Source organism: Varanus komodoensis, unplaced genomic scaffold (genome assembly GCF_004798865.1).
Source record: "Varanus komodoensis strain SLA01 unplaced genomic scaffold, ASM479886v1 scaffold11, whole genome shotgun sequence".
Taxonomy (NCBI): Eukaryota; Metazoa; Chordata; class Lepidosauria; order Squamata; family Varanidae; genus Varanus; species Varanus komodoensis.
In genome coordinates this window covers 34,238,105-34,251,996 of record NW_025335317.1, presented here as the reverse complement: position 1 = coordinate 34,251,996, position 13,892 = coordinate 34,238,105, and the positions used below count along the sequence as shown (strand labels likewise).

The 13,892-nt window shown below is 42.6% G+C and overlaps 1 protein-coding gene across 1 annotated transcript in view; it reads right to left on the bottom strand.

Annotated features, from left to right (window-relative positions):
- Window positions 1–13,892, bottom strand: part of HEATR9 (HEAT repeat containing 9) — a 37,513-nt gene that overhangs the window by 15,885 nt on the left and 7,736 nt on the right. Inside the window, exons 6-9 of the mRNA XM_044420035.1 lie at window positions 13,010–13,066; window positions 12,407–12,467; window positions 11,383–11,513; window positions 11,101–11,289 (exon numbers count right to left, since the gene is read on the bottom strand). Coding sequence (XP_044275970.1) covers window positions 11,101–11,289; window positions 11,383–11,513; window positions 12,407–12,467; window positions 13,010–13,066 — 438 coding nt within the window. The remainder of the gene's footprint in view (window positions 1–11,100; window positions 11,290–11,382; window positions 11,514–12,406; window positions 12,468–13,009; window positions 13,067–13,892) is intronic.

The window sequence follows — 13,892 nt, the reverse complement described above, 5'->3', positions numbered from 1 at the left end:
CAGCTTTACAAAAAAGTCTTTCACTATTTTCTTAATTAATGTACTTTGTACCTGCAGTCGTCCTTCTTCATCCTTCTATTTGTATATTAGTCTCTTTTCTCTTTCCTTCTTTAGTTTATAAGCTAACCATCTCCCTGGTTTATTAGCATTTTCAAAAAAGTTCTGTTTAGTCAATTTCATTTGCTTGGTCAGTTCATTTGTGTCCAAGAGGTTCAGTTTGTGTTTTAGAATATTCATTTGTGTCTTAAGGTCTTATTTGGATGGGTGTTCCTGGAGCTCCTGTTCAAGCTTCGCCAATTCCTCTACTAACGTAGATCGTTCCTGCTTTCTCATTTTATTTATTTTTGCTGAGTATGTTATTATCAGCCCTCTAACACAGGCTTTAGCTGTGTCCCAAACATTTTGTAGAGAGGTTTCTTCAAACTTGCTGATTTGAAAAAATATTTCCATTTCCTTATTTATCTCTTCTTTGAATTTTTCATTCTTTAATAAGGCTTTATTTAACATCCATTTGGGCATTTTTAATGTCCCTTTCAATGTCCTGGTTACAGGATTATGATCTGCCCAGACATTCGTGTCTATTTCAGCTTCTGACATGTCTGGTACTAAGTCTGGGGTTATCCAAATCATATCAATTCTGGACCACGACCTATGTCTATTTGAATAGAAGGTGTATTTAGCAGAAGTTGGGTTTTTATGTCTCCAAATATCTGTCAGTCTAAATTCTTCAATTATATTATATTGTGCAAGCTGTCCCGATGCGTTTATGTAAGCCGTCCCGAGGCGTTAAGCGATGGGACGGCATATAAAAACTCCAAATAAATAACAAATAAATAAATATTAAAGCAAGACTTTGGAAGTATCCTCCTGCCTTTTCTCTCCTTAGTCTCACTCTTAGGGTCCATTTTCTTGTCCACACTTGCGTTGAAGCCTCCCATTAAGCTAAGGGTCTGATAATCCAATTGTGAGAGTAAAGTATGTAGTTTTTGGTAGAACATTTCCTGGTGATCATTTGGGGCGTAGATTGCCACCAAAAGCACCTTTTTAGATTTCATTCTGACTTCAACCATCAAAATCCTACCATCTTCATCAGCTAACATATATTTGGGGTCTAATTTTTCCTTGATATGTAATGCTAAACCTCTTTTCTTTTGAGAAACAGAGGATAGAAATAGTTTTCCAAGCTTTGGGCATTCCAGGAGCTTACTGTGTTGTTTCTTGATATGTGTTTCTTGTAAACAACTTATATCTAGCTTCAGTTTTTGGAGCTGAGAGAAGGTCCTTCTCCTCTTAGCGGGTCCATTTAGTCCATTTACATTTAAAGAGAGCAATTCAATTCTTCCTTCCATTTTAGGAGCCATATTTAAAGAATATATATTAATCTACTTATGCTTAGCCTTTATGCTTCTACCTTTTCTCTTTTCTTTTGGTTTCAATGTCTGTTTGTCTTGTTGTAAGTCTGTATTCGCTATTTCTTCTTCAGAGTGGTATGTTGTTACTTCCATTGCTTCAGCACCCTTCCCTTCTTCTTTTTGTACATCCGATTCTTCATCTTAAAATGCGCTTCTACATTTTTCATAAAACTCTTGTGCCTTGAAGATTGAATCCAAACTATATCTTGTAGAGTTCCAGGAAAAGAATATTCCTTCTGGTGTTAGCCACCTGAACATAGTCCCCTTCTTAGTCAGCTTCATAGTGAGGAATAAATATTTATTTCATTCTTCTCTAATCCTCCATGGTATTTGTTTCAGAACAGTCACCTTGTGGTGATCGTTGGTCTTTAGATGTTTATCGTGTAGAGCCCTCAAGACATTATCTCTCACAGACCTTTTTGCAAATTTAACATGAACTTAACTGGGTAGTTTATGTTTTCTAACGTAACTAGAATTTACCCTATAAACAAGGTCAATATTCCCATCCACCTGTTCGTTTTCCAAATCCAATACATCTGCCAGCATGGTAATTACTAATTCCCTTAAGTCTTCATTCTTTCCCTCAGGTATGTTCTGGAATCATAAATAATTGGATGCCTTCTCCATCTCTAATATGGAAACTGAATCCCATAATGACTTATTTGTTAGTTTTAATAGTTGTGTTTCTTTGTCTACTGTTTCAATTTTTGCATGAGCTTGTTGTATTTTTTGTATATCCTGTTCAGTTTTAAGTCAAACATTTGTCAGTTGAATAGATACATTCCCTAACAGAACTATCGAATTTATCCATTCTTTCTCTTTGTTCTGTGGTCATATTATTCTGTTCTAAGGTCAATTTTAATATAGAATTTTGCTTAGCCTCTTGAGATGCTTGCATAGATGTTAGAGATGCTTGTATCACCAAAAGTGTCATTTTGTAGTTCTTTTGGGTATTTTTCAACATCTGCAGTTTTAGACTGATGAGTTGGGCTCTGGACAGTCAATGAAGGTGCCAAGGAGGAGGAGGGGCGTGTTTTTTTCATACTAATAGTAATTTTTGCTGGTAGCTACAAAATAACAGCAAAAAAAAAAAAAAAAACCTCCAGAGGAAAAAGGAAAGAGGAAGGCTTGTTTAATACACAGTGTATCTGTTATAAGTAAAATGGCCACACGGTGGCAGCAAAGAGTTATTTGCGTGTTAATGTGACGTCAACAGAGAGAAAAATGTCTCCGAATACAGTCCAACCAACGATGCAGAAAAAAGACTTTCTATCACTTAATCTGCAATAATTTCTATTTTGATTCTTCACCCTTGGGGAGGTTTAAGAGTTTTTCTTTTCCAAGCCTGAGATTTACCAGGCCTCACTTCGTCTTTCCAATATTAGTCGTCATGTAAACTCCCTGGGGGAGTGGGAGAATTCCTCCCTCCATTGAAAGGGCTTTTTGTATACTTTAATCCTGATTAGTATTTCCTTCTAGTACTCTCATGGGTAATATTGCTAAAAATATAAATGGTCACCCAGCAGTTCAGATGTGCGTCAAGCTTTTATTGTACGCTATATCCAGTCATCTAAGGCTTGCAAGAAGCAGATCTCATCATTATGATGTTCAACTGAGAAAATGCCAATTTTCTCCCAGTAGTTGCGGAAAAGCCAGTCCGCACAGGCCAGAAGGAAGCTCAGGCTCCTAGTACCTGGCCCGACAGGGAGTGGATGGGCCTCTCATAAAACCTGTCAAACGGATGGTCAGCGTATTTTACAGGAGCCCGGTTCTTCACAGCCGTATTGCCAAGACATCAAATGGAAGTCTCTATTTTCAAAGGAACTTTAGTCCTATATAAGGGTGAGAGGTGTGCCCCGGGGAAGGGGTAGGGTTAGAAAAAAAAGATGTCCTGGCATGATTTTGATGGTTGGAATGTGTTCAGAATGTGCAGAAAGGATACGCTGTGGAAAAAAATCTACCCAAGGAAGGCTTTTTCAAAATTGCATTATTCTAAATTAAACATTAGCATAATATTAGGGTAAGGGGTGTGTCCCAGCGTAGGGTAAGGGTTCGAAAAACGAGGTGTCCTGGAATGATATTGATGGTTGGAATGTGGTTAGAATGTGCAGAAAAGCTGAGCTGAGCAGAAAAACCTATCAAAGGGAGGTTTTTTCAGAATCGCATAATTTTCAAAAGAACTTGAGCGCTATATTAGGGTCAGGGGCATGCCCCAGCATAGGGTTTAGGTTAGAAAAACGAAGTGTCCTACCATTATTTTGATGGTTGGAATATGTTCAGAATGTGCAGAAAGGATGAGCTGTGCAGAAAAATCTATGAAGGAAGGGTTTTTCAAAATAGCATTATTTTCAATTAAAGTTAAGCCTTTTAATAGGGTTACGGGTGTTCCATAGGGTAGGGCTAGGGTTAGAACAACGAGGTTTCCTGGCAAGATTTTGATGGTTGGAATGTGGTTGGAATGTGCAGAAAGGATGAGCTGAGCCGAAAAACCTACCAAAGGAAGGCTTTCTCAAAATCGCATTATTTTCAATGCCCTATATTATGGTTAGGGGTGTGCCCCAGGGTAGGGTTAGATTTAGAAAAACGAGGTGTCCTGAGATGATTTTAATGATTGGAAGCTGGTTAGAATGTGCAGAAAGGATGAGTTGGGCAGAAAAACCTACCAAAGGGAGGCTTTTTCAAAATCGCATTATTTCCAAAGGAACTTTAGCTCTCAATCACGGTTAGGGGTGTGCTCCAGGGAAGGGTTAGGATTAGAAAAATGAGGTATCCTGGCATGATTTTGATGCTTTGAATTTGGCTGGAATGTGTAGAAAGGATGAGCTGTGCAAAAAATCAACTCAAGGAAGGGTTTTTCAAAATCGCATTATTTTCAATGGAAGGTTAGCCCTATATTAGGGTTAGGGGTGTGCCTCAGAGTGGGGTTAGGGTTAAAAAAACGAGGTGTCCTGGCATGATTTTGATGGTTGGAATGTGGTTACATTTTTTGGAAAGGATGAGCTGAGCAGAAAAACCTACCAAAGGGAGTTTTTTTTCAAAATCGCATTATTTTTAATGTAATGTTAGCCGTATCTTAGGGTTAGGGGTGTGCCCCTCGGTAGGGTTCGTGTTAGAAAAATGAGGTGTCCCGGCATGATTTTGATGGTTGGAATGTGATGGGAATGTGCAGGAAGGATGAGCTGAGCCAAAAAATCTATTCGAGGAAGGGTTTCTCGAAATCGCATTAATTTCAAAGGAACTTTAGCCCTACATTAGGTTGATTTTTTTTTTTTTAGGTTGAAATTTTTTTAGGTTGAAATTTTTTATTTAAATAAAAACATACTACAAAAGTTACAAAAGGCACAAAAAGTGCAACGTTACAAAAATAGAAAAATACACCATCCAATATTTACAAGGTATCAAAATGCCAAATGTACACACATTTACCGGATTCCCAAACTTTGCAAATCAAATTTACAGAAAGAACGTTCTACAGACTTCTCCTTGATAGGTTCATGCCATGTGTCTCACCAACAGCTTCCATGTATGAGCGGTTTACGGACATTACGTGATCGGGGCATGAGCCCCACTCAACCACGGCCACAATTTCCTCCACCGACTGGGCGGCATCCTCCCTTTTTCCTTGCGGCTCAACCAAAAGATCTTCTCTTGGACCAATTTGACCGAGCCGGCCACGTCAGCCACCTTTTGTGTCTTCATCTCTCTGTGGCGTTGGAGCGACAGCGCCAACAGAACGTACAGATTAATCAGCCTAATCGTGGACCACGGTACAGTCCAGTACGTCTTGGGAGCCGTGGTCTCTCTCCACCGCCGCTTCCTGGGCACCCTCCTCCTGGGTCCCTTCAATGGAGGAGTGGGTTCTGTGCCAGACACGACTGATTCCCAGTCCTGGGAGCCCAGGTCCGGCCAGTCCAGCGCTTCAGACACCACCTTCCACGTGGCCCGTGCCGCGGGGCAATCGCTGACAAAGTGCCTCACCGTCTCCTTTTGCGCCGTCCCGCTCGCGACAGCCCCGCTCTTACACTGCAGTCTGGGGCAGGCCTGCGCCCTCTCGGGAAGCCAGGGTCTGGTCCCTTGCAGGTCATACACCTGATGATACAGCCTCCACCTGATGTCCCACAGCCGGAACGGAACCCTCCTGTCGTGAAAATATTCTATCGGGTAAGTCTGTTCCCTCAAGTATCGAGAGAGGTTCTCCCTCCTCACGTTCTTGACGACCTGCGGTCTGAAATAGGCCACCTCTAGCAGCTCTCTATACACCGCTTGTTTGAAACTCCGCAGGTCCCCCCGGCTAGTACCAAACCATTCTGCATGGACATTATGCTGCTTGATGAAGCAGTAGAGCTCCCTCAGATATTCCGACCAGGTGCCCCGCATTGTGGCCGAGACGGCAAAGTCGAGGCAGTGCTCCCCGCACCAGGTTTCCGCCCACAGTTTACCCACCCAGTGCTGCACAAACAGGACCACCCGCATGTGAGGTTGCCCCCCCCTCCCATTGAGCGTATTTACCAAAGTTGTAACTCAGGAAGGTGGTGAACATTCTACATTAGGGTTAGGGTTGCGTCTCAGGGTAGGGTTAGGGTTAAAAAAACGAGGTGTCCTGGCATGATTTTGATGGTTGGAATGTGATGGGAATGTGCAGAAAGGATGAGCTGAGCAGAAAAATCTATTCAAGGAAGGGTTTTTCAAAATCGCACTAATTTCAAAGGAATTTTAGCCCTTTCTTTGGGTTAGGGGTGTGCCCCAGGGTAGGGTTAGGATTAGAAAAGTGAGGTGTCCTGGCATGATTTTGATGGTTGGAATGTGATGGGAATGTGCAGAAAGGATGAGTTCAGCAGAAAAATCTATTCTAGGAAGGGCTTTTCAAAATCGCACTAATTTCAAAGGAATTTTAGCCCTTTATTTGGGTTAGGGGTGTGCCCCAAGGTAGGGTTAGGGTTAAAAAAATGAGGTTTCCTGGAATGATTTTGATGGTTGGAATGTGTTTAGAATGTGTAGAAAGGATGAGCTGAGTAGAAAAACCTACCAAAGGGAGGCTTTTTCAAAATCGCATTATTTTCAATGGAATTTTGCCCTGTCTTAGGGTTAGGGGTGTTCCCCAGAGTAGGGTGACAGTTAGAAAAATGAGGTGTCCCGGCATTATTTTGATGGTTGGAATGTGGTAGGAATGTGCAGAAAGGATGAGCTGAGCCGAAAAACCTACCAAAGTTTAGCTTTTTCAAAATCGCATTATTTCCAAATGAGCTTGAGCTCTCAATTAGGGTTAGGGACATGCTCCAGGGTAGGGTTAGGGTTGGAAAAATGAGGTGTCCTGGCATGATTGTGATTTTTGGAATGTGGTTAGAATTTGTAGAAAGGATGAGCTGTGCAGAAAAATCTACGCTAGGAAGGATTTTTCGAAATGGCATTATTTTCAAAGGAATTTTAGCTTTATATTAGGGTTATAGTTGTGTCTCAGGGTAGGGTTATGATTAGGAGAACGAGTTGTCGTAGCATGATTTTGATGGTTGGAATCTGTTCAGAATCTGAGGAAAGGATGAGCTGAGCCAAAATACCAAACAAAGGGGGCTTTTTCAAAATCACATTATTTTCAAAGGAAAGATAGCCTTATGTTAGGGTTAGGGGTGTGCCCCAATGTAGGGATAGGTTTAGAAAAACGAGGTGTCCTGGAATGATTTTGATGGTTGGAATGTCTTTAGAATATGTGGAAATGATAAGCTGAGCAGAAAATCCTACCAAAGGAGGCTTTTTAAAAATCACATTATTTGCAATGCAACTTTAGCCCGATATTAGGGTTAAGGGTGTGCCTCAGGGTAGGGTTAGGGTTTGAAAAAAGAGGTGTCCTGGCTTGATTTTGATGGTTGGAATTTTCACAGAATCTGCAGAAAGGATGAGCTGAGCAGAAAAACCTACCAAGGGAGGCTTTTTCAAAATTGCATTATTTTCAAAGGAACTTTAGCCCTACATTAAGGTTAGGAGTGTGCCACAGGGTAGGGTTAGGCTTAGAAAAATGAGGTGTCCTGGCATGATTTTCATGGTTGTAATGCTGTTAGAATGTGCACAAAGGATGAACTGAGCAGAAAAACCGACCAGTGGGAGGCTTTTTGAAAATGGCATTATTTTCAAAGGAACTTTAGCCCTACAATAGGGTTAAATGGGTGCCCCAGGGTAGGGTTAGCTTTAGAAAAAGGAGGTGTCCTGGCATGATTTTGGTGGCAGGAATGTGTTCAGAATCTGCAGAAAGGATGAGCTGAGCAGAAAACCTACCAAAGGGCGGCTTTTTCAAAATCGCATTATTTTCAATGTCACTTTACCCTATATTAGGGATAGGGGTGTGCCCCAGAGTCGGGTGAGGGTTAGAAAATAGAGGAGTCCAGGCATGATTTTGATGGTTGGAATGTGGTTAGAATATGTAGAATGGATGAGCTGAGCAGAAAATCCTACCAAAGGAGGCTTTTTAAAAATCGCATTATTTTCAATGCAACTTTAGCCCTATATTAGTGTTGGGCGTGTGCCCAAGGGAAGGATTAGGGTTAGAAAGCAAGGTGTCCTGGCATGAGTTAGATTGTTGGAATGTGGTTAGAATGTGCAGAAAGGATGACCTGTGTGGAAAAAACTATGCAAAGAAGGGTTTTTCAAAATAGCATTATTTTCAAAGGAACTTTAGCCCTATCTTAGTGTTAGTGGTGTACCTCAGGGTAGGGTTAGGTTTAGAAAAAGGAGGTGTCCTGGCATGATTTTGGTGGTAGGAATGTGTTCAGAATCTGCAGAATGGATGAGCTGAGCAGAAAACACACCAAAGGGCGGCTTTTTCAAAATTGCATTATTTTCAACGTCACTTTACCCTATATTAGGGATAGGCGTGTGCCCCAGGGTCAGGTGAGGGTTAAAAAATAGAGGAGTTCCGGCATGATTTTGATGGTTGGAATGTGGTTGGAATGGGTAGAAACGATGAGCTGAGCAGAAAATCCTACCAAAGGAGGCTTTTTCAAAATCGCATTCTTTGCAATGGAACTTTAGCCCGATATTAGGGTTACGCCTGTGCCCCAGGGTCGGGTGAGGGTTAGAAAATCGAGGTGTCCTGGCATGATTTTGATGGTTGGAATTTGCTCAGAATCTGCAGGAAGGATGAGCTGAACAGAAAAACCTACCCAAGGAGGCTTTTTCAAAATTGCATTATTTTCGAAAGAACTTTAGCCCTACATTAGGGTTAGGGGTGTGCCACAGGGTAGGGTTAGGTTTAGAAAAACGAGGTGTCTCGACATGATTTTCGTGGTTGGAATGTGGTTGGAATGTGCAAAAAGGATGAGCTGAGCAGAAAAACCTACCAAAGGAGGCTTTTTAAAAATCACATTATTTGCAATGGAACTTTAGCCCGATATTAGGGTTAGGGGTGTGCCTCAGGGTAGGGTTAGGGTTAGAAAAATGAGGTGTCCTGGCATGATTTTGATGTTTGGAATGTGTTCAAAATCTGGAGAAAGAATGTGCTGTGCAGAAAATCTACTCAAGGAGGCTTTTTCAAAATTGCATTATTTTCAATTAAACTTTAGCCCTGTATTAGGGTTAGGGCTGTGCCCCAGGGTAGGGTTAGGGTTAGAAAAATGTGGTGTCCTGGTATGGTTTTGATGATTGGAATGTGCTTAGAATGTGCACAAACGATGAGCTTTGTAGAAAAATCTACTCAAGTAAGGCTTTTTCAGAATTGTATTGCTTTCAATTAAATTTGGCCCTATATTAGGGTCAGGGGTGTGCCCCAGGGTAGAGTGAGGGTTAGAAAAACGAGGTGTCCAGGCATGATGCTGATGGTTGGAATGTGGTCAGAATGTGTGGAAAGGATGAGCTGAGCAGAAAAACCTACGCAAGGAAGGCATTTAAAGAATTACATTATTTTCAGGGGAATTTAGCCCTATATTAGGTTTAGGGTTGTGCCCCAGGGTAGGGTTAGGGTTAGAAAAACGAGGTGTCCTGGCATGATGCTGATTGTTGGAATGTGTTCAGAATGTGCAGAAAGGAGGAGCAGTGCAGAAAAACTTACCAAAAGGAGGCTTTTTCAAAATTGCATTATTTTCAATGGAAATTTAGCCCTATATTAGGGTTAGGTGTGTGCCCCAGGGTGGGGTTAGGGTTAGAAGAACGAGGTGTCCTCGCATGATTTTGATGGTTGGAATGTTTTCAGAATGTGCAGAAAGGATGAGCTGTGCAGAAAAATCTACTCAAGGAAGGCTTTTTCAAAATCGCATTATCTTCAATTAAACTTTAGCCCTATATAAGGGTTAGGGGTGTGCCACAGGGCATGGTTAGGGTTAGAAGAACAAGGTGTCCTGGCATGAGTTTGATGGTTGGAATGTGGTTTGAATTTTTAGAAAGGATGCACTGTGCAGAAAAATTTACTCAAGGAAGGCTCTTTCAAAATGGCATTATTTTCAATGGAACTTTTGCCCTATATTGTTCTTAGGGATGTCCAGCAGGGTAGGTTTAGTCCAGTGGTGGTGAAGCTATGGCACGCCCTGCCAAGGATATATGTGTATTTGCTTGGACTGGCTCTAATTTTTTTTCTAAACTAAAAGCTCAATTTTCAGATTTTGTTTTAGTGTTGGCACTTTGCAATAAATTGGGTTCCAATTTGGGCACTCGGTCTCTAAACGGTTTGCCTTCACTTGACTACAAGGTCCCTTTGCGGACAGCGGCCTAAGGCACACTTTTTTAAAAAATCTCCATGTCAGAGGAACCGGAGTAACAGCATCCTGTCCTTCTCTACCCACTGTGCTGAACAGCTTCCGAAGTAGGTGAAGGACGAAAATACAACTCAGACCGCAGTTTGGGGCTTCCCTTGAGGACAGTTCAGCAGCTGCAACTTCTTTGACATGCAGCAGACGGAGTCTTAAACAGCACTGGAATTTCCAGGCATGTGGCATCAAGTCTGGACTTTTTTCTCTGCCTTCCTATGTTCTTCCAAGATCAGTTCACTTTCAGGTGTCTAACCTATAGATCACTATGCAGCGTGGGACCACAAACCCTGTCAGAATGCCTATCCAAGCACGGTATGTCTGGACACACGGATCAAGACATGGACCTGCCTCTGAGTGCAACCGCTCAGGGAGGCTCAGTTGGGGGCAGGGCCTTATGCGTGGCTGCCCCCCAATTGTGGAACAAGATCCCTACCAATGCCTGCTTGGCACTAACTTTACTGTCTTTATGGTGCCATTTTAAGACTGCCCTCTGCAAGGGAGCATTTAATCAGCTCTCTCTAGTATCTTGGGGGGTTGTGACAGCTGGTGGTCTAATTTGTGTTAGATATTCTAGCTGCTTAAATTTGGTCCTAAATGTAACTTAATTTGGTAACTTAAATGTAATTTGGTCTTAAATGTAGTGCATTTTAAAGTGTATTGATTATATTTTTATTTTCAATCCCACCCAACAGCCAAAGTTCTCTGGGCAGTTCACAACAGCACATTAAAATACATTGTAAGGTATGCCATATGAAAACATCATAAAACATTTACAATACAAAAGCTAAAACCACATTTAAATCAGATTTTTAAAATGATAATAAGTTGAAGAAAACCCCTTTAAGCCCTTTTTTTGAAAAATGTATTTTATCTGCTGCTGTAAACCACCCAGAGAGCTATGGCTGCTGCCCTGTAGAGAAATCAAAGTGCCCATCGTCACATCTGTGCCACGTGCCCACCTGGTCTTTCTTCTGCCAGTCATTCTGGGTCAGGCTCATAAACATCACCACCTGGGCAATTCGGCTGGATTTGTCCAAGTACCCCAAGCAAAGGGCTGCACTGAAGCTTGTATCATCCTCAGGCTGCTGCAAGTCCACCAACCGCTGTAGATTCCGGATTAAACTGGATCGGGCACCTATGCAGTACCCCTGCAAGAAGAGAGGAGCTGGGTTAGGTGCTTTCATGGGTCCAAGCAGGGACACGCAGCATCTGCCTGCCGATGGTCCAGCTGCATAGATTACCTCAAAGGTGGGCATCCTTGACCATGCTTGCAGGGCCACCTTCAGCGCAGCCAAGGTATCTTCTCTCCGATTCAGGCTCACCACCTTCAGGTGCCTAATTAGCACCTTCATTACAGAGGTCTCCAGGCACCCTGCTCCAACAAACCCAGAGGCAGTGTTTAAAGACAAAAGCAAAACTCTTGGGAAGTTTGGAGACAGTCAAGAAAATCACACATGCATGGTATTCCAGGACAAACCATTCAGGGAATATCTTTTAGGCAAAGACTGGGTTCAAACTGCACGATAACCCACTCCCATGTCATCATGACAAGAACAAGGTCCTTCTGTCCTCTGTATCCCACTGACTTGTTTCGGAAACAGCATTGTACTGGTCATGGTGGCATTCCGAACAGGCCCTACACAGATCGGGGTGTGTGCCCCAGAGGCCCAAAGCTTCTGGACCGCTGGCATCTGCAACACCTTGTGGCTTTCCAGATGTTCTGGCCTACAACTCCCATCAGCCTTTGACCACAGCTGGAGTTAGCAGACTATGAGTACTCCATCCTTCTCGAGCTTGGTACCCTCCAGATGTTTAAGCTTTCACCTTTCATCTACTCCAGCCAGCAAGGCTAATGATCCAGAATGCTGGGAGTCCAAAACCTCTGGAAGGTACCAAATTCGGAAATGATAGTTTATTCTTTCAATTTGAATTTCTTTACCAATTGTGTCTTTGCACCATTAAGAGGTCCTATTGGATCCAGATGCCAAAAGGCCCTCAAAAGCCATGATCACATTTTGCAATACTTAATGAGTGCACAGAACATAACGTATGGCACGAGCACCTAAACTTGGACCAATTTCATATGTTTAAACAAACTTTAAAATGCTTCTGAAGAATTTGTGCCTTCCCAGGAATGTAAGACCAAGCTGGAAAATTCCCCTGTTGAATAACCTCCCATCAGTCATTGCCAAGGTGTCTGTTACCTCCATTGTAGCTTGCGCTGATGATATCCATGGCAATGATCCAAGAAAGGAAATCACTCACCCAGCAAAGCCAGGGACCGAGCTACTTCGTACTGCAAAGGCAGGCTGTTGCATTCCTGAAGCTAAGAGGATACGCACTAGTAAAGGACTAGCTGGAAATAATTCCCATGCATGAGCATCTACCACAGAACCTCTGCCATCTTCACAGGAGCAGAAGCATCTCAAAAGAGCATCAGGCCCACCATGGCATGGTGGATATTTAAGATTTTAATCTTTGCAAATCACCCAGATAACGTTGGCTACTGGGCAGTATAGAACCAAAATTAATTACTGAAATAACACAGGGCAGAAGTCCTTTTAATATGCAAAAATATTGATTTTAATTTTAATTTTTCATTTTAAATTTAAATTAATTCAAATATAAATAATTTAAATGTTAAATAAATTAAAATAATTTAATTTAAATATAAAATTTAATATGTAAAAGGTAAAATAGCCTTTTAAAAGACCTGCCTTGCCTACCTTAGTCCTGCCCAGATGTGTTGGCCTACAACTCCCAGCATGTCCCAGAGAGGGTTGATTCCAAAGGGGAGGGGGATTAGACCCTGGAAAATCTGCAGATGCTCATTGCAAGAGGAACAGAGACCACAGAGATTATACTTACTGCATTACGAAGGGCAGATAGAACAGATTCTTCAGCAAACCCAAGTTTTCCAAGGGCCTAAAGAGACCAGCCAGAGAAATCCGAATAAGCATCCTCCTCCAGTTCCTACTGAGTTCAGCCCGGCTCAGGATAGGGGGGAAACTGCAGAAGGCTGCTTTGGAAAACACGAATGTGCAAGAAGCTTGACACCCGTTTTCTTAAGAGCCTAAAGAAGGAGCTACTCCCAGCACACACTTGGCTACACAGTCTGGCGTTCCACCATCCTTTTGGCAACAGCCGCTGAGCGTTCAGGATGGTCTGCCTGTGCAGTCCACTGAAGCCACCCTCCTGGAGCGCAGGAACGGCAAGGCGGGCTTCTGCTTTAGCTGGAGGAGGCAACAGGGAGATTCCAAACTTGAGATGGATGTGATCGCTCTGCCATAAGTAAGCGTTGCTTACATAAGTGAAGGAGTGCAACCACATGCAAGTTTACTCAGGCGACCGCACTGTATTCAATGGAGCTTACTCCCTAGCATCAGGTTAGTGTTTCCCTTCATTCGCAAGAGATGAGGGCCCCTCTCCACCCCTATCTTCTCAAGGGGCCAGAAGGGTGACACCAAGTAAGTTGGTTGCCAGACACCATCACTGATTAATCTGTTCCTTTGCAGCAGTGTTTCTAATGGCTACATTAGCTCATTGAAATATATAATGGAGGGGTGTTTTCTTTGATTCTTGGATTCTGGGAAAGTACCTCTTAAGTCTCCCAGTCAATCATGTCCTTCTTCCTGCTCCATATTTTCTGTGCCATTTTGTTCCTTCCGTATGATTTGTGCCACACCATGGCCATCTCCACAGGCTTCTGGGTCACCAGCTGTCCCTGCCCCCCCCAGCTTCAGGATCCTAA